The sequence below is a fragment of the Vanessa cardui genome, chromosome 6 (assembly GCF_905220365.1).
Source record: "Vanessa cardui chromosome 6, ilVanCard2.1, whole genome shotgun sequence".
Lineage (NCBI taxonomy): Eukaryota > Metazoa > Arthropoda > Insecta > Lepidoptera > Nymphalidae > Vanessa > Vanessa cardui.
The window spans coordinates 8,305,384-8,327,845 of NC_061128.1; the positions used below are offsets into that span (position 1 = coordinate 8,305,384).

At 30.7% G+C, this 22,462-nt stretch overlaps 1 protein-coding gene across 1 annotated transcript in view; it reads left to right on the forward strand.

The window, feature by feature from the left end:
- Positions 1 to 22,462, forward strand: part of LOC124530755 — a 58,309-nt gene that overhangs the window by 5,821 nt on the left and 30,026 nt on the right. Inside the window, exon 2 of the mRNA XM_047105022.1 lies at positions 8,501 to 8,716. Within this exon, the coding sequence (XP_046960978.1) occupies positions 8,614 to 8,716 (103 nt within the window). The 5' untranslated portion in view covers positions 8,501 to 8,613. The remainder of the gene's footprint in view (positions 1 to 8,500; positions 8,717 to 22,462) is intronic.

Here is a 22,462-nt window from a genome sequence, read left to right on the forward strand (position 1 = left end):
CATAGATTTACATAATAAAAAAGTGCTACTGCTTACTAGTAATTGAAAACATTATTTATTCATAAAAAACGAGCTTAAAAGTGATGTTTTAGCGATTATAAGATTAAATTATCCCCCCACTCCAGTACGTCAATGCAACGCAACGTGAGGTCGACCCGGCTAGTGTCGTCGTCTAGGTGACTAAGCCCATAGAGACTGAGTATGAAGGGATCAGTCAAGAAACGGTTTACGAACCTCCCAATCTAAATCAGAATATTTACTTCTTCATCATAATTTTACAGAACTATAATAGGTAAACCAGCATCAATTCGGAAGTAGATTCTACCGAGAATCAAAAGTTATTCTTTTTAATGTTATAAACACCAAGTTAAGTCTGTGAAATACAATTAAATATGTATAATATATGCCTGAAGGTCAGTTAGTCGTATATGCATAATCTTGTGTCAAATAATTATTTAAAAATAATACCGCTTCGCCATATCTTGTCCAAGGACCTCAGTCTTATCAGTGGAAGGAGAGTAGGCTGCTGAATAAGATCGCTCGCACGCTCCACACTGCTAATGAGCAAAATAAAGGAACGTTTACCCTGACCATATACTTTTCGGAGTGTTTGTCGGCCACGGCGAACGACTGACGAAGATAGTGACATACTAGTCACACACCATGCCCAGGCTGTAAAACGAGAAGTGTCAGACCTACACCACATAAACAATCTGCTAGACTAATAAAATACTTAGATTCAATACTATACAATTGTGAAGTATGAGTACTTTATAAAGATTGCGATATAACAAATAACATTTGCTTCTTATTTTGATCGTTTAATGTGATTTAAATTTCCGTTGTTTCCGAAGATTAATATTTTTACCTTACAAAATTCATCTTACGCGATAAGAATAACGATAGAAATTCTTTAAGAATGGAAATCATAAATCACTTCATGAATTCCATTTGTTTGCTCAAAAATTAATAAAATACTTAATTCGTAAAATGTACGTAGTAATATTAAAAATTTCAATTTCAGATAAATAGTTGAGCTACTGCAAATTAAACTGAATAATTTTGGTTTTTAAGGACTCATTCTGGCTACAAATGAAATGTTTATTTACATGAATGATTCTAGGATTGAAAAATATATTTACCCAAATAATATTCTGAGCACGATTCTGCGAATAAAGGCTACGATAATTATATTATTGAAATTTTCGTTTAAATATTAGTAACCAACTTAAAACTTCCAATTATGTTCGGTTTCCCTTTGGACTACTTCGATTAAACGTTCCTTGGATTTCGGGGTGAAAGCTTTGAAAAGGTTTTTTATTCGTTTAAAAACATTTACTTTGAAACAGGCTGTTGAGTTTCAGCTCTTCTATTTGATACTTTTATTTTCATTTTTATAGTCGAACTGCTAACTTTCTTTCGGTAACGTGGTACTTTGAATTTTCATTAAATAAAATTATTTTAATTTAAATTGAAATTTGAAAAAACAGTAACAGAAATCAAAAAACGTATTAATTTATACGAATTCTAACGCAATGTTTTGATACAGAGATTTGATAGTTATTTTAGAATAAATAAAATTAAATCAATTTCAAATTATTGGAAATTAAAATATTGTTTTATTGATATTTTATTGATATTATCTTTTATAAAATTGATATAAAAAGGTAAGAATACATTGTGCTAATAAACAATGTGCCAAAGTGTAAAGATATCGTGTTTTTAACAGTATAAATCATTGAAATGGTACTAATGAATGAACAATTACTTCGTTTGAACGAAAACGCTGAAATCGTTACGAAAGTCTCTAATGATTATCAAAACAAAATTTGAATGTATAAATGAGTTAGTTTGTCCTATATTTAGTAAAATATATTTGAAAGAAATTGAAATACTAGTAATTAAAACGGGGTAAAGAAAATGTAGATATGTAACGTAATAATAAATAAACTTATCATCAAAAATCCGTCGTATATATCACTATTAAATATTTTTCATCAAATGGAATTAAACACGCGATCGTTAGCGCAATGACTACAACACTACTTATTTGGCGAATAGGAAATTTCTTTTTATGACCTACGCGATTAAATGTAACTTTCCTAAAAATCGTTTCAAACTATTAGACTTTTTCAGTCTGAAATGTCAAAGCGTTTAATAAGACGTCTGGTATTAGAAAAAAGTACGTATATTAATATAGAATGTCGTCTCTTTTATTTATGAAACTTTGTGTAAGGCCGCCTTTATATCACTCATCATCTATGCTAATGCCAAATACTTATATCTTACGTAGGTGTTATTAGCGTACACACCTATATCCCTATGTTGTTGGTATTGAAATTCAAAGAGGTTAAGGACGTATGTCCCACACACCTGGTGTAACTCAATAAAAAAAAAACAACAAATCAATACTTATAATATAAGCCCCGATGTCATATTTGAATTAGTGTTCCTGCAGTATTTGTATTAAATCGTATATATTTTCTGAAATTAGATCAACAAATATGTCAGCAACTACTTACTTTCTTGCTATGTTTTAGGGGAAATCTATTCGCTATTCTGAACTAGTAGTAGCTTTACGTAGAACTCGGATAAGATATTTGTAATACGATTCTGAGTTACAGAACTATGGATAGTTTGAGTATCGATAGTCGACCTCTAAAACTATTCAAGATATCGATATAACTATCGATAATATCGTTTTGATCAATACTATCGATACTATCGATAGTATTGTTAGCTCTATGTGAGCAATATTATTGATAACGGCGATAAAATCGAAAGTTCGATGGTTTTGGACAATCGATAAGCACTGAATGAATTTTGAGAATGAATAATTACGAAAGCAAAATTCTTGATAACGTTCGTTGAATCGGGCGGGTCGACTTTGTCATTGAATATTGTTATTTTTTTCAAACGCATCATTGTACATTACCGATCGTAATTATATTATAACAGTTTTTGTTAAATCGAAGAAAAGTTAGAAATGTATTAATTGTTATACTTTTTTTCGCAAATTTAATTAAACTTATTATATATGTATAATATTGTTACCTATCCTTTAAATAGTCCATACTTTTCTTGAAAATGTAATATTATCGATAAATCACTAGCTAAGGATAGCATCGATATACTTTCAATACTACCCCTTACACCTTATCTATCGATAGATACTCGGTAGTCTATCGATATACAACACTAACACGATAAGGTATACAAAATTACCTGGAAAATTCTAGATGGCTGATATTTTTTAATGTTAACTGCGTAATTGTTTATTTATTTTATTCCCATTGTTAGACTATAACTCATTGGTTTGATTTCAGTTAGAAAAAGCTGCGCTCAACGCTGTCGATTATTTTCATAAGTAATCAACAACTTCATCATTAGAAATAACATTGTTGCTATTTGTTCAACGCCTATTTTTTTTAATAAATATATTAAAGCACAGGGGATATTTTACAATATAATATTTAGTTTTAAGCAATATAGTGTTAGTTTCTCGATTGGTTTATAAACTTCTAAAATAATTATCAACAGATGTAGCTTGTATAAACTGTCGTTCATCATAGCGTTACGCAACTGACGTCTAGTTGAAACTGTGAATATTGTGAAAACGAACTAAACTACCCCTGGCCGGAGGGTAGATCACTGAACAAAAGGAGACATCACAAAGAGCAATGGAACACATTTCGCTGAGCGCTTCGCACCGTGTCCTATATTTTCTAACGAGATGATATGTCAGCGTGTTTTCCGTACTTTACGTATTACATCTATGTTTAGGTGAATTCGTTTCATTGTTGGATTTGCATTGCGCAGACGAGCAATTGTTGCATGGGTTGAGTGACAAAGGTACCAGTCTTGTCACGTCGCTTATATTTGAAGGGCACGATGATCCTTCAAGTGCAGTTCACTTTAGAAATTACGAAAAATTATGTAAATGTTTTGCAAATAGCCTTGAACTGTTCTGATGTAATATATTTATATAAACTATCTGTTTCTTTATTACTAAAAACTTTAAAGTCGATTTGATTTTTATGTCAATAAATTAAATTTTCATTGATTATTCGTTACTCGTTATCTCGTTTTATTAAAACTTCGGATGATTGACTAATAAGAGCGGGATATTTTTCTTTATTAGTAATTTAATAGTTTTGGAGAATGTCATCGTAAATATTTTGCTCAAGTCTAATAAATGATTTGTGGTCATTCGTAATGGAAAGAAATGCTTGCAAATAATACTTCCCTTGGTAAATGTTCAGTCCATTGGCATAAGAAGCAATGACTTGCCGCCGGACAAAATTTGAGCCATGATAGCAAATATCTATTACTAACCTGTTCAAGAGGTATCATTTTGTAGAATTATTGTATATACACTACCTATGAGACAGGTTACTATTAACTGGCCAGACTCGGGATTTAAGCGTAGTACCAAAAGCAACTACAACACTAACTATAAACCATAAACTAAAAGACTTCATATCTCTTTATGTTTATATAGACTGATTTACTCACTCTTCAAATAATAAAAACAACGCTGATGGAGTTGATGGTACCTACCCAAGCCGGTTTGTTTAAACGTTTACCTTTTACCTTATTTAAAAAGGTAAATATAATTAAAATAATTCTTTATAGTAAATATTTTATGCCTAAAGGTATACCTGTTAAAAGCAGGTAGCGGGTTACCTTGTAACATCTAATTTTACATAATGCTCTTTATTATAATTTAAATATCCTAAAAGCTACCAAATATCAATTTATATATTTTAACGCTAATATATTTTATGAGACTCGCTAGCACGAAATAAATTGGTTAAAATGGTTTACGAAATAATGACACAGCAGTTTCCTTTCATTAAATAACTATACAAAGGATGTTTTGGCTGACCTTTTACGAGAGACAAAAGCGAGGCCTTAATCAGCGTTCGTCTTATTAAAATTGAATTTACCGGTTCTGAGTGTGAAACCCGTGTTGAAAGAAAACTTTAATTTTAAAAGTATATCTGCATTAAACGATCGCAATTTTAAGTTTCAAGAAGAGAGTTTTTTGTTACAATGATGCTATTTAATAGTTGTTTTGGTACAACAGTTATTAGTAGATATTGTTGTTACTGTAGTGTACTGTACTAATAAAAATAACGAATATAAAAAATAGTCGACTACAGTATTAATATCAATGTACGAGTTTCAAATAGCTTTAATGGAGAGTTGTTGATTAATTAACTCCAGTCCGTAAATCGGATAGGTACTATAGATTATAACGGTATAAAAATACGATTCTATCGTATTATTTGTGAATTCGGAATATAAACTACCCATAAAAAAGCACAAAATTTTATTGTCAAATAAAAATATATAGCAGTAATAAATTTTGAATATCAGTATTCTGCAAATCAAATGGACGGACACCTTTAAAAAATCGAATTTTATTACACACATTCAGGTTTATCTTATTAATATTGTAAATGTGAATGTTTGCAGGTTTGTCACATAAAGGGAATAATGGGTTTTTTATAAAATGTTAAGGAAATGGTGTTTTTCTTTACTTGCATATTGCTTAAATGACATTTTTTATGGTATAGGTTGGCACGAGTATATAGGCCACCTGATGGTAAGTGGTCACCATCACCCATAGATAATGAAGCTGTAAGAAGTATTAACTATTCCTTACATCGTCAACGTGCCATCAACCTTGGGAACTAAGATGTTATGTCGTCCCTTGTGCCTGTAGTTACACTGGCTCACTCACCCTTTAAACCGGAACACAACAATACTGAGTATTTTATTTGGCGGTAGAATAACTGATGAGTGGGCGGTATCTACCCAGACGTGCTTGCACAAAGCCCTACCCTATTAAGTAATGACATTCGTAATATGAATCGTGTTTCAAGTTTAATTCAACAAAGCGGTCAATGTTAAGTCTTTAACAAAACTTTATGAAACATTAGAGTTATTAAGTACTTATATAGAACGAATAAGAAATATTAGAATATTTCTTTTAAATTACCTTCTTTAGTATGACGAGTACTTCAAACCTTCTTATTTTGTTTACGTGACGTAGATAAATATCGGTATCGTGTTCTTGGGACGCCGTTTGTTACGAACTCAACTTTATCTGGTCCTTTTCGTTTTTATGGAAATAAAATGGTTTCAAAAACATTATATCACACTTTAATTAACGGGATCACCGACGAAATGATTACATTTAGTCTGATGATATTTTTTGATTAAAAATGTCAGAATTGATTGTTTCCAAGCACGATTTCACCGAGATTGGAAAGGGCGGCTAAATTGAAGGATTAAGTTCTGTCTGTGTCAATATGATAAGAGCTCAGAAAGGCCGGGACTCTATAAAATGCAAACAGACAAGCATGTCATTGAGATTGATCAGCTGCGATTGACGACAGCTGTGACTTTGGAATTATGTTTCATCTCCCTTTCATCTTCGTACAAAGTTTGCGCCAATTGCTTCGGAAGCCAATAACATTAACAAATATCTACAGATTGACAGAAGTAAAAACCGTTAGTATAACATTTTCATATATTTATGTATTACATATATAATCGATCGTTAAAACAATACATTAAAACGCCCCTTGAAACAATAATAAACTTTCCACTTATTGAAATTTATAAAACGTGTTAAATATTTCAACATTTTCACAGTCGTGTATGTTGTGATTAAATCGTCAGTATTTTATGTGTCTTTAGATGCATTAATGTTTTTATACGAGTATACAAATAAATATTTATTATTAAAGATACAATCAAAGCATTCCAACCTGAAAATACTTTTTTTCTGAATCATTTGTTATTTATTAACATAAAAGAAATAATCGCATAAACTTCTGACAACTCTTACAAAGAAAAACTTGAATTGTGGATATCTTAACTTTTCTTGTCGGAATACTTATGACTACAAAATAGATATGATTTTTCTCAAACTTTGTTAACATTTCTTTTCATCTTCCAAGATCAAATCTGCTTATAAATGAACCAATTTTAAAGTCACAGAGATCTTAAAATATATTGCAAAAACGTATTTTTGGCATACGTTACTAAAGTAACTGGATCGGAAAGTTTAACTTTGACGTGTATGATGGATGTTAAACGGTAACCTGCTGTTATATCTGATTTAATATTTGTGATCGTATTTAATTTAATTGCACCATCTTGTTTCCTTACTAATGTTTTCATATCTAGAATATAAGTGATGTTAAAGAAATAAGAACGCCAAAAAGTACATTAATGTGTGCAACAGACACTTTTCTTTCTTTGTCACTTCTCAGCATTATTAAGTTGAAGTGCGTCGTTAATCTGGCTTACATGAATACCTAGATTCAAATCCTCGGTCGTACCAATAAACGTTACTAAGTATCAGCGTAGTGTTGTCAATCGTATTCCATTGAAGGAAATTATACGGTACTCGGGATTCTGCTCACATCTCTTACGCTCTGTAATATCTTCTACGAAGTGCCTTGTTGGGAATGGCCACTGTTGTTAATTATTATACTTGATCAATGTACCCCTACCTCTTAGTCAAGTACCTATCTAGTTTAAGCTCATTAGATCTGTCTTAAAAAGCAATCTACTCCTGTTTACCCAATTCCTCAAAATATCTAAATATTGGTATAGATATGTATTTTTACGTCTAGTTAATTATTATTAGAGTTCTACCAGTATGGAATTACGTTGTAGCCATCTTTTATTATCGTTATAACCACTTTTTTATTTCTGTATCCAATTAAATAAACTACATCTTACCTACAATAAATAAGCAACTCATGAATTTTGTTTATCATTTCTAAATATACGCATTATTTATTCATTTGAAACGATTATCAAAACTATAATATACCAATCAATACCTAACAAGCACCGTAAAACCATTATTACAATACAGGATACAGATGGCAACACAACAATTAACCAATACACCTTAATTAAATTGGGTTCAGTTACATTTTATTTGTTAAATATATTTTTGACAATGACATAAAATTTACGCTTGTCACGTGAATAGCGTAAATTTAGAGTGTGTAAAACTGCGAATGTCCCAAATATTATTTAACATGGCTACTTATGTGATAACATCATTTACTAAAACCTTTTTTGACGCGCTGAACCTCGGTGCCATTTCTATGTATAATGTTTTTTTTTTTTTGAGTAAGGCATTGTGAAAAACTAATATTAGTTTACTAATGTAGATATTTACATTTTTTTATAATATTTTACATAAAAACTCACAAAATTTTACTATAAAAACCATCTCGAAAGATTTGACGCCACTCGGAAAAAAAATTAGAATTCGTGATATAAAAAAATAATAATTTAAAACTCTTTAGAACGTTGATTGATGATTGTATTTTTTATAATTTGGATAATTACAAACTAAACCCTCCAAATATTCCTCTAATAAAATCACTTGTTAGTTTTTCTTGATGAGAAAAAAATATCGGCACTGTTTAATACTTGAGATTAACTAGAGTTTGCTTTGCAGGTACCCCGAAGCGCCGACGTAATAAAATGAAAGAGTGTGTGGCGAACTATCAATATACGTACTTGAAATGTTTAACTGATAATAACGAAGATTAAAGTTAAACAAAGTGCTATATGAGACGTCGGAGGTATCGAATATCAGGTGGCATGGAGGTGATTCTGTCAACAGGGAGCCGCATTTTCGTGGCCTTTATCGCCACCGCCTTCTGGGGGATGGGTAAGTCGTTTATATATAAGGACTTCTGTTCGTAATAGAATTTATAAGGCGTAACGAAATTCGTTATATAATACTGATATTATGTATATCATATATACGTTTCAGATAAAACAATATTTTTTTGTAATTTATATGTAACTAGTTTCGTACTTAAATAATTGAAAGTTAATAATTAATAAGACAAATAGATACATTACAACTAACTAACTAATTAACCGTTTAGAGTTAGCACGTGTCGTTGTTTTTTATTAAGTACAGATATTTTAGTAAATATTGAAACGAACAAGCGGCCAAAAATAAAACACATCCTAAGCCTTTGTATGTATTCTCGAAAACGTTTTTCATTGTTTCAAAAGTTAATACTTGAAATTACAGTCAGCAAAGCCAACTTTTATTTGGATAATTTTATGCAGTCTCTCTAAAATTCCAATAGAACCTTAGATCAACCAGGTGCAGGACCAAAACTTTGAGTATAATATTATGAACTATTTAGCTCGGCCTACTATAGAGGTAGCCAATGTAGTTTTTCAGGGAAAGTATTTTCATACTAGTAAAGTCCATACAGCGGTGAATGTTCGTAAATATCCCTTTTCTAGGCTTTCCTTTGCGTTCAATTAGACAGTTTGGAGATTTTCCTAGAACGCTGCTCAGCTAGCATCTAGTACTAGACTATCTATTTTTAAACAATTAAAATTCTATCACACTAACAAGCCGTCTTCTCAAAGCAGACATTGGGACAGAATTCAGTCTTCAACATTGTAAAGAAAACTGCATAAGTATAAGAATTTTTCTTTTAAACCGATTCGAATAGTTAACAAAATGTATACACAAAGTTGGCACTTGAAAAATTCAATATTACTTATCTGGATTTGATCCCAGCCAGAGGTCGTAGCCAAACCTTTGATTAAAAGCCACACGTTTTTTCATACATTGTGAACTCTCTTATTGAATGGAAATATCTATGTACAAAAATGAGGACAGACAAGCATAGAAATAAATGTCGCCTCGTTGTAATTGGCCAATTATAGAATTGCTCGCACATGAAATTTGTTTCGTTGCGTGATTTATTTCGGACATTTATATCGGAATTTTGTTTCTGTCACAGATTTTAAAATGGGCCAATATTATAACCATTTATAGGTATTTACGGCAAAAGTATGTAGTAACGTTCGATGTCAACGAATTGCGATGTTAGCGATCCGATTTCAAAGTAGTAATTGTAATTTTAAAACGAATCAAGGAGTCTCATAGAGTTTACACTCGATTAGTCGTCTCTATTAGAGTTACATAATTACACGGAAAATTAAAATTATGATTATATTCATTAACATCAACGACGAAAAATGTCTAAGCAACATTCAAATCATATTATTGACTACAGAGAGCCACTTAATATTTGCTAAATAAACCCGCAATTTAAGGGAGGGAGCGCTGTTTTAAATATTAATTAACATCTCCTTTGTTTCACAAATCATCACTTAAGTTTCAATCACAATAATGAAACTTTAGCAATGCCAAGTCTTGGTATTTGCATAAAGTAACTAGGTAAACAATTACCAATGAATATCCGAACAGTATCATTCCAACTCCATAACAGACTTAAATCCTTTAATTACAACTTCTTATTGGTTTGTGATCGTGAAGTGTATGCAGGATAGAAAAGCAAATCTGCTTAGTTACTTTATTCCCCAAGAAATGTGTACCGTTTTTCTTAGATTTACAGTAAAATCTACGTGAAAAATACGTTTGCTGGATCTTTGGCAATACAACGATTACTCAAGCTGCCCTCTTTTGCTTTTGTGAGTTACCGTTTTACAGAGCACGTGTTTCACTGCACTAACATCTTTGTATAAGTGCGAAGTAAAAGATACCGAGTACAGGTTTAGCCTAAAAATTTACAGAAGAATTTTCTTATGAAGAAAAATCTACTAGTAAAACCATCGAGATAGAGCTCATTAGACTTAACTTACTTTCGTAAACCAATAATTTTGCGAAGCTTATGTATTTTGATATGATGATAAAGAATATAATAAAAATACACACATATCTAACGGAATGTTGCTGCTTTCGCACTGCATTATGTATTAAACAACAGCACATATGTATGTAAGAACTAAATGAACGTTTAAGAATCATTAAATAATATAAAATCCTCAACAATAACAAAAAAGAATGATGTTAAACTGTAGAAAGAAACAGAGAAAATGAATTTGAGAGGGAAAGATCGCCTGGAGGGGGCATAACCCTTTTCCCTTACGTGACAATTTAGTTCGAAACGAAATTCGTTCCAAAAAATCCATTTTGCTAAATATATTAACAGTTACGATATTTTCGCTACGGTCATACGCGTTTAACGGGATAATTGGTAATAATATATTTAATTAATATTTATAGTTCAATATCCAGATGATCGTAAATGTCATTTTTTATGATTATAACGATGAAAAACACGATATATTGAATGCGTTCACTGTTTTAACCAGAAATCATTAATAACTACGTATTGTTTTTGTAAAAATACTTGATATTTAATAATATTTACGTATAGCGTTGTAACACAATTATAAATTGCAAATCTATAAGTTTTATCAACAGTTTTCTGGACAGATTGTGTTGTTTAACTTTATTAGAATTGAAATTATTGTACCAGTTTTAGTGTCATCGGCGAGTGAGAACAACGAAAGGGATAAAAATAAATTATATTTTAAGTTAAATAACCAACAATAAGATTTCGAATAAAATTGCGTAATCCGAGCTAAGTCTCACTAAAATTTCCGCTTTACAAGGCACGACGAAAGTAACGAATGAGCGCTCCCTATTCAAAATAATGGAATGAAGCGAAATATTCTCGCAATTGGGCGAAAGGATCTCATTTTGCCGGCGGTGACAAGCGAGACAGACATCTGAATAATGAAATAAAAAATATATTGCGTTGTTTATGCTGGGTCACTGGAAATTTAGTTAACATCGTCTTATTAATAAACCCTGACATAGATTTAAGTAATAGTTTATCAGGTAACAATAAGCTGAATTATAATTTAGAAATTTTATTCTTTTGTTTGTAGAGTAAGATTTTTTGTTTAATTTGAAACTCCTTGAAATGTCATCATTGCTACTGTTGTCACATAAATTAAATCTGTACACGTCGCATAGGTCCAGTTTCCGAAACGCTGATCAAAGTCAGATTAATTAATTTGCCTTTAATCTTAATGGTCATTCGGCGAAAGCGGCCGATGACGCTATCGGTGGCCAGTGAGCATGCAGTGCCTAGTAAGATGTCTTAATCTGACATTTCAATTGGATTAACACTCACATTTTTATATTAAATTTATCAATTTAAATTGTATAAATTATAATAAAGAAGTCTATAAAAAACCTAAATCTTTACATAACTACATATTTTGGTGTTTGGTAGATTTACATGTTTGCATTTTCAGGCATTCCCGAGGCCCGTTTGGCACAATCTGAAGCCATAAAATAATAAGACTTATGCTCAAATCGGTAGTTTATATTTACGATATGCATATAAAATTTATGTAAAATTAAATGGTATTTAAAGTGCAAAAGGAATGCAAAACAATGATATTCTAATGTTTATTAGAATATCTGATATTAGAATAACATATCTGTTTAGATATGTTATATCCATACTAAACAACAGAAAAAAGTGTGCCGCGCCGGGGACCGTTCATTTTGTTTATTTTTAAATTTCCTTAAAAGTAAAAAGGATAGCTTGATAAAAACAATAAGTAAAATGGATGAAGGAACTAGATGTTTTAATTTCGCAAAACGTATTACTACGTAATTATGATGTATTATAACATATTATTACGTAAAACGACTAAAGGCAAACGTCCCAATTAGGACGTTTTCTAGTTTCTTGCGCGTTAATAACATATCTGTTTACTACAAAATCAAAATCAAAATCAAAATAAACTTTATTCACTTTTGAATCGTCATTTTACAATTAAGTGAAGCTACCACCGGTTCGGAAATAGATTCTACTGAGAAGAACCGGCAAGAAACTCAGTAGTTACTCTTTTTTAACATTTAATAACATTTAAAAAATACAACGTCATTATAATTAAATACAATTATTTCAATTAATGTATCCTGCTTGGAAGTCAACAGGTATTAACTCCACGCTTTTTTATCATCTACAAAATCTTGTATCGAATAGTATGCTTTTTCTACCTATGTATTTTTAACAAACGATTTGAATTTACTAAACGGCAAAGTTAAAAATTTCTGCGGAATTTTATTATAGAAACGGATACCTTGCCCCAAGAAGGATCCATTGACTTTGCGGAGTCGGAAACTTGGCGTTATAAGTTTATTCTTACTTCTAGTGCATATACAATGATTATCACTGATTTTATCAAAGTGATCAATGTTACTGTGAATATACATGACATTGTTGTAAATATATTGCGACGCAACAGTAAGTATTACTCTGTTAAAAACATCCCGAAGAGAGTCTCTAGCTCCAAGATTATATATAAACCGAATTGCTCTCTTTTGTAAAATAAAGACAGATTCAATATCTGCAGCGTTACCCCAAAGTAATATGCCATATGACATAATACTGTGAAAATAACCAAAATAAACTAAACGAGCGGTATCAATATCAGTTAGTTGTCTAACTTTTCTAACCGCGTATGTTGCGGAGCTGAGTCTTCCTGTTAGGGATGATAAATGAGAGGTCCACTGAAGTCTGGAATCCAATTCTATTCCTAAAAGCACCGTAGTATCAGCTACTTCAAGACGGTCACCATTTAAAGATATATTATAATTTTGCTTGCTAACATTAGGTAGGGTAAAAACTACACATTTTGTTTTTTGAGCATTCAAAACTAAATTATTTACTGTAAACCAATTGTGTATCTGTGATAATGCACCGTTCACATCGTCATAGTCATTTTTTTTCCTGTCAACCTTAAAAATCAGCGAAGTATCGTCAGCAAACAACACTATATCACAAATACCCTTAACATAGAAAGGAAGATCATTTATATATACTAGGAATAGAAAGGGACCCAAAATTGAACCTTGTGGAACTCCCATTTTTAACGTAGATCCAGAAGACTTCCATTAATGAAAACTTGCTGGATTCTTTACTTTAACTTAAATATGAAGCGATGAGATCAAGAGCTTTACCTTTAACACCGTAATATTTGAGCTTATAAAGAAGCGTTTCGTGTTCTACACAATCGAATGCTTTAGATAAATCACAGAATACTCCAATAGCGTTCTGTGATTTCTCCCAATCATCGTAAATATGTTTGAGAAGCGCAATTCCCGCATCAGTTGTCGAGCGACCTCTTCTAAAACCGAATTGCTCACCATGAAAAATAGCATTTGTACCGAAATGGACGAGAAGTTGATTTAAAATAATTTTTTCGAAAATTTTACTTAAGGATGGGAGTATTGAAATGGGCCTGTAATTACCGGGATCGCTTCTGTTTCCAGTTTTAAAAAGTGGTAAAACTTTACTACATTTTAACAAGTTAGGAAATGAACCCGTGTCCAAACTCTTGTTAAAAATTACTGCTATATACGGAGCAATATCGTATATGATGTTATTAAAAAATTTTACCGAAAAGCCCCATATGTCGTTAGTTTTTTTAATATTTACAGTTTTAAATACTTTTATGACATCTATTGCAGAAACCGTTTCAAATGAAAAATCAATAACGCATTTAGAAACACTATTATTTAATAACCTAGCTGCATTTGATGTAGATGATTTTAAATGAAATGTTATTTTATGGGGTACTTTATCAAAAAATGATTCAAATAAATTAGCAACCTCTAATTCAGAACTCGTGTATCTACTACCTGTGTTCAATTCTATTGGTATCATTTCCTTTTTGGGTTTTCCACTAACACTACTAATAACATCCCATGTGGCTTTAATTCTATTATCAGAATTCAGGATTTTTTTCTTTAAATATAAGGACTTAGCAGAAATGCATACTGTTTTAAAAATTTTGGAATATTTAATGGCGTATTCTAAAAAGGCTACGCTTCGATTCCTCCGCCTCATATCATATAAGTCGTATAATTTATTTCTACTTTTATAAATACCAACAGTAGCCCAGTCACTAAACTTTAATTTTGTGTTACTATAACATGATTTCATTTTAAATATATTGTTAAATTCTTATATTATTACTTCAAAAAATGAATTATAAAGCTCATTTGGATCCTGTGTCGTAAGATCTAGATTAGACAATTTATACGCCACAATATCCATCATTATTGGAATGCAATGTGTAAATCATATAGGCACTTATTTAATTATTTATTAAAAAAATAACTGGATAATGCATGTAGCAAAACTAGGTGCATGTAGTTTATGAAAATGCATTATTTTATCATATCTCGGATTAAGTGAGATATTAGTTTTAATACATTTTATAAAACTTCACAAAAATATATTTAAGCTTTATCCGTTTGAATTGAAGCATATATTTTGCTGGTCCCTGTGAAAATTATTCAGTGAATATATTAAATAACTAGACTCAATCAAGCGTCAAATTTGATTTCAGTTCGTTTTGGTGACGAGCGAAAATATCACGATTTCACACGCCACCCGCGTGACCGCTTATTGTTGTATTATTCAACGCAATTTGATGCACACAATATTTGTATTTTGCCCTTATTATTGTTGTCAAAACGAACTAGGCATTTATTTATCGCGTGTTTAAGTTGTAAAATGTGTTTATTTTTGCCAAAATTCGACCGCTTGATTGTATATTTACCATTAAAATTTCAACATCATTAAATTGTTGACGTTAAGTTGTGCCAAGTCGCAAATCAGAATCTCTTTGGATTATTATACAAAACAAATAATATTCATCTGAATAAATCTTAAGCGATGATGATAGATTTAACCCCTGAATTTTTATCTGCATAATTTTTGTTAACAATTCATCTCATGTTCGGCCGTTAAGGAAAACATCGTAACGACAGCTGCCTTGTGTCAAGCGAAAATGTTTCGAATGCTGTGTGAATGAATGTGATTCACCAAAACATATTAGGTGTCGAGAGTCGAGATGGCCCAGTAGTTAGAACGCGTGCATCTTAACCGATGATTGCGGGTTCAAACCCAGGCAAGCACCGCTGATTCATGTGCTTAATTTGTCTTTATAATTCATCTCGTGCTCGGCGGTAAAGGAAAACAACGTGAAGAAACCTGCATGTGACAAATTTCATAGAAGTTCTGCCACATGTGTATTCTACCAACCCGCATTGGAACAGTGTGGTGGAATATGTTCCAAACCTTCTCCTCAAAGGGAGAGGAGGCCTTTAGCCCAGCAGTGGGAATTTACAGGTTGTTGTTGTTGTTAAAACATATTAGAGCAGTTTTGTGGAGTAAACTTTAAACTTTCTCGTCTTAAAACTGTTGAGGGCTGGGCTCTGGAATATTTACTTGGGTTTTTTTTTTATAGTATATGGTTAATAAAAGCGTATTTTATTACTTTATTGACATTTATAATAGGGATATGTGTAGATCACAGTTAAAACCAAGCAAAACTAATAGAAGGTCAATTTTTAATAAGGAAAAAAAATGAAAAATCACGTAGGATGGAATAAGAGCTTTTTAATTTGCTGTAAAAACGAGATTCGGAATCGACTAACCATCAAGTCAAGACACGTCAGTGATAAAATTTTTATAACCCCTTTCAAAGTTATTTTATCGTCTCCACAAGCGGTCTATTTACTTTGATAGGACTGAAGCCATTTATTGAGATTAATTTCAAAAGTTAACTTGAAGTTAACTGTTGGGCGTACTATATAATTGTTTTTTTTTTCATTTAGAGAAATTGAAGTTTTTGTTCAAATCTGAGACCATTTGAAATTATTCGGTTATTGATAATAATCATAATCCGCTTGTTAACTTTGAGAATATAGTCTTCCTCGATAACCTTACCGTTCTCAAGCAACATTATATTAGTATATTATGAAGGTATGAACCCAATTCTTATTAAAACTTTTTTTCATAAGAAAATGCAAAACAGTGATATCAAACATAACTAACGTACTCAATTTAATCTTAGTACATATATTTAGTATATAGATTAGATTATAGATAGTTAATATTGGTTCAGTGCGAAGCCGGGGCGGGTTGCAAGTCTAAAGATAATATGCACACTTGAACTTATATTTTACTTAATGAAATCAAATCAACATTAACGATACAAGGAAAAATTCATGTAAAAGCATCAATCCATAATTGTTCAATAAAGTAATAATTATAAAACACTTAATTCACGTTTTATTTTATGCAATATTAAGGCTAACTTAACTTTAAGTATTATTTCATTGAATTTGTTCAAAAGTATAATGATTTGATTTTCTGATTGATTAAGTACAAATATTGAACGATTCGAGTGAATAAGAATATTTCTTTCTTTGTACATACATTTCATTAAATTTGAATAAAACGGTAAAAACGTTTTTTAAGTTAACTTTGTAATCCATGTGTAATCGGAGAGCTAACATCTAAAAACTGATTTTTTTTAATCAAAGATGTTGTATCGAAAAAAAAAAATTGAATTTACAAAATTAATGATAAGTTGGAATTATAAAAAGTATAAATGTATATTACGTTGAAAGATAACTAGTTCAAATGCGAACTAGCACTGCTTGATCTGCTTAATTTGTATTTATAATTCATTTCGTGGTAGCTGGTAGACGTTTTTTCTTAGAAAATATCGTGAGAAAATCTGCACGTTTTGAATGAAATGCTATCACATTTGAATCCACTAAACCACAAAGAAGCAGCGTGGAGAATTTGATTATTCCGTACTTAAATCTTACTAAGCAGAAAAAAAACATATGCCACAAGATTTTTTTCTAAATCCGTCATGTTATCTAGTAATTTTCGCTCATTTACTGTAAATCTAAGGATTGTAAATCACTCATTTATGCCTGTAATACACTAGCTGAATTACGTTTAAGACCATAGCACAAAGTATTTATGTTTCAAAAGGGCCTTCACAACCTACCGCCATTAAAATTTAATATACCAATATCAGTATTTCGATTTGTTTATTATATAAATATTGAACTATGAACTATGGCCTGAATACTTGAATCTTTGAATGTACTTTACATTCATTTAAATATGGTAAGGGTAAATTATAAGATATGCAATATATATTAAATGAAATAGTAATATTATTAAATAGTAAAGGCAATTAAATGCTATAATTTTCTCAGATATTTAATATATAACATTAATTATAATTAATTGAAATGTATTTGTTTATCTTTAGAGTATTCACACAAAATTAAAATATACTCGAACCCTTATTTAATAAGATTTTTGTGTGTTTAAGTGGTAATTATCGAGATAAGTAATGTATTTCTGTTGTAAATTGTATTTCTGTTACTTTTGTTATTGTCAAACCAAATATCCACGTAGAATAGTTTCTATTATTTAATGTTCTAATTTGAATGATGAATGTATCCAAACCCTAAATGCCTTTAACCGGCTTAATATTTTTGACATAAAATAATTTAACGAATATAATATTTCAGAACTTTGCCATTATAACTTAGATTCAAGTAAGGGTTAAATGTAACGAAGGCCTCAACTATGCTCAGTTCCCTTGAGAAATCATTTTAATGAAATTCAGTGGCTATGGCTTATTAATTTGGTGAAATTTGCAAACAGTAGCCTTTAATATTATCTTGACCTCAGTATTATACACGGTCCAGGATAAATTTATGCTTACCAGTGCAAACCAGTTTTGCTCAACTTAGCGATCATGTCAATATTTAGAAAGCTGTAATTGAATTTAAAATTAAATAATGATTATGATTAAAAACATAAAGAAATTGCAAATTTCTCGTTCTCGCTTATGGAATCCCCTTATTTTAAAGAGAAGGTTTATAAAGATCAGAAATAAGAATTCCATCATGCTACTCTGAAACGAGTTTCAATATACATATTCAATGTACATATAGATTCAAATCTTACACATGTGGGTTTCCTCACGATGTTTTCTTTCCGAGCACGAGATTAATTATTAAGATGAAGGTGATTTACACCGAGTTGTACTGGAGTGTTCCAACCTACAGAAACACAAATATAAGTTATTAAAAATAGTATGTAAGTAATAAGTAAATTTATATGAAACAAAAATATAATAATAAATAAATATATAACATTAAATAAACAGGACGACAAATTCCACCTCTTAACTCGAAGATCTCCTGATGTTTAGTAAATAAGAAATACTGTTAACCTAACCAAAACTAAAAGCAAACCGTGAAATCCTTGGATTTAGTGTAATTTAAATTATTTTTATATAATATTAACAAAATGAGCATTTTACAAAGTTTAGTGATTACTCATTGAGCTCGTTCTCTTAAATGTACACCTAGTATTATATACCAAGAGAAATCGTCGCGGCTTCAACGGTATAAGCTCGAAACGTTTGTTTATTCCTAAAAATATATGACCATCATTATTTTTCTTGGAGCCATGTCACTTTGAAAGGGTTTTAGTAATTTGAATTTTTAGCACCGAATGTTTTTTTTTAGTTTTGTAATTACAGTACAAAAAGTTTGCTTCATTGTTTAAATTCTTCACAATTTGGATTTGACTATGCCTGATTTTCAACCGACTTCCAAAAGGAGGAGGTTATCAATTCGTCTGTATTTTTTTTTTTTTTTTTTTTTTTTTTTTTTTTTTTTTTTTTTATGTTTGTTACCTCATAACTTTTCACTGGGTGGACCGATTTTGATAATTTTTTTTTTGTTTGAAAGGTAGTGCTTCCCGTGGGGTCCCATTTTTTTTATTTTTTTTTCCGATGATGGTATCCATGTGAAAACGACATAAGTCTTAAATTTGCATTATGTATATGCGCGACAAATAGGTGAATAACTGAAAATCACGTTAACCAATTTTGATAATTCTTTTTTTATTATAAAATATATACTTCAAGGGTAATTTGGTGAAAGTTTGGTAAGGTTCTGAGCACAGGATCCATGACAAAGTAACGGAACGGAAGGGAACGGAACAATTCTGAGGAGCACGTTAGCGATACTCGGTCGAATCTTTTATTTATAGGTTATTTGGATATTTAAGTCACCTTCCGTAATGTGGTTATGTTTATGTAATTATCATAGTCGAATATTATAATCAACTAGCTACCCACCCCGGCTTCGCACGGGTGCAATACTGATACTAAATATACTACAGAATTTGTTTATATACGACATCACATCGCAAACTTCTAAAATTATCAGTGTTTCTTTACTATATTGTTCATGTATTATATACACAAACCTTCCCCTTGAATCACACTATCTTTTAAAAAAAACTGCATCAAAATCCGTTGCGTAGATTTAAAGATATAGGGACAGAGAAAGCGACTTTGTTTTATACTATGTAGTGATGGAACTCCTATAGGGCTCGCAGTTAGGGTGCGATATGGGGCAGAATTTCTTACTATCTTTAATCAAATTTTGTGTATGTGATGTGATGTCATATGATGTACGAAATATAGTTGGTCTTTTTCAAAGTTTTTTTGCTGAGTTCGATTACAGCTCTTTCGAGGGATCCTTGTAGTTTACGCCGCGTGATGTATTAAATCCGCATTTTCGAAAGTCTATTTTTGCTTTATTCGCAAATTTCCTTTGAAATTGTCCTCGAAGTAGTTTCTGACTCATATAAACGGAACGCTTAATCTATCCATATTAAAAAAAATTAGTTAGTCAACATCAGCTTCACTTAAAATCAAAAAATAAATAAAATTTTAACAAAAAGAAAAACCGACTTCAAACAAAACACTATTTTAAAACAAATGAATATGCACGAAAAAGTAATAAAAATAATTGCGTATTCAACATATTTTTTAGAGTCTTCCTAAGTTAAATGAAATGAAAAATATTAGACTACTTAAAAGTCGATTAACGATTATATCATGTAGTTATAATTATTGTTATATTTGGAGTCGGTGTCAGCCAATAAAACCCTACAGTATATCTATCAAAAAACAATACGAGAATACTTTAACAAATATGTTTTTTACAAATAACCTTTTACACAATAATATACTGGATCAATCAAGGGGCTCGTATCGCTTCTTTCTTTTGATTGTTGGGGCAAGGGCACCGTGGCTGACACCGGCTCCAAATATACCAATAACTATAACTACATGATATAATCGTTAATCGACTTTTAAGTAGTCTAATATTTTTCATTTCATTTAACTTAGGAAGACTCTAAAAAATATGTTGAATACGCAATTATTTTTATTACTTTTTCGTGCATATTCATTTGTTTTAAAATAGTGTTTTGTTTGAAGTCGGTTTTTCTTTTTGTTAAAATTTTATTTATTATATATATATTTTTTATTTTATAAAAAAGGCAATCTGGCCAGAAGCTTAGGCTTTACTCACGTTCTATTTTCAATTTATACTCATAATGTACTTCCACCCAGGTTACTGGCTCATAAGTATCGTAAAATCAAGTTACATAATGTAACTCGATCAAGTAAAGTAGTTTACCTTATTTTTATAGTCAATTTACTGAGTTTATCGTTCTAAAATATTGTAATATTATTACGATATTAAATATATATTAAATTTGAATGGGACTTTTTTTAATGAGGAGAATCTTAGGCTACTTTTATTTTAGAATTAGTAATATATAAAATAATCGTAATGTCTCGCTTCAATGTACAAATACTGTCCGGTAACGCAAGCAGTCCTCTCGCCGCCATCATGTCGTAAAAATTCATAAGTTATAGTAGAATAAGCAAACCTAACAATACTTTTTTTTTAAATTCAAACGCGCACGAAGTTGCGGGCGTGACTGCTGTTTTATAATCTTAACTTTCTTTCTCCGAAAAATGTATGAACAAAATAGTCACTGATTCAATACGTGATCTCTGAAACGACGTGTCGTCGAAATTTACCATAAATGCTCTTTTCAGAATTTTTTGAAAATTTCAATTTCAAATAGATTATTGATTTATTTGATTTTAAATATTTCAAAAAATTCTGAAAAGTGGGAGAGTTGCTTTGTAAACTGTCTACAATTCTAGTAGTGAGAAATTATTTTAGTAAAAAAGTATATACTGTAATAAATATATTTTTATAAAATGCATGTTGTCGACGACTTAAAGAGTCGTACACTTTGTATAATTTATAATATATCTAAGTGTAGTGAATGCTGATATTCCTTAATAAATAAATGGATAAAAAAGTGGGATCGAAAAAAAGTACTCAATTATTAAGTATTATAAATACCTTACTTCAGCATTCAATAGAGCTAATTACCAAAGTTATTTCCCTCCTTATTAGCGATCATTCACAAGTTCATTTTGGAGTACATAGATCTTTACGCCCTAAGTCATCAATATTTAATCCAAAGTGCCCAAAGTGTCGAGTGATTGATCACTGTGGATTGTATAGCACTCTATACAATTTGTATCATAACTTCACCGAACAGCTCTTAGCTATTTGCAGTACATTTTGACCGTAAGTGCGATGATTATCAGAAATTCAATTAAGGCTTTAATTATCTAGTATTCTGTTAAACTTAGTGATGTATTGTTCAATAATTGATTACAAGACGCCAACGTATAAACAAATATCTATGTAATTATGATCAACTATATCCGCGTCGATATCAATATGATGTTTGGATACGTTCCCGAAAATAAATTTAGATTTTCTATTTCTACACCGGAACAACGATTGATGTAAAAATAAGCATCGAGC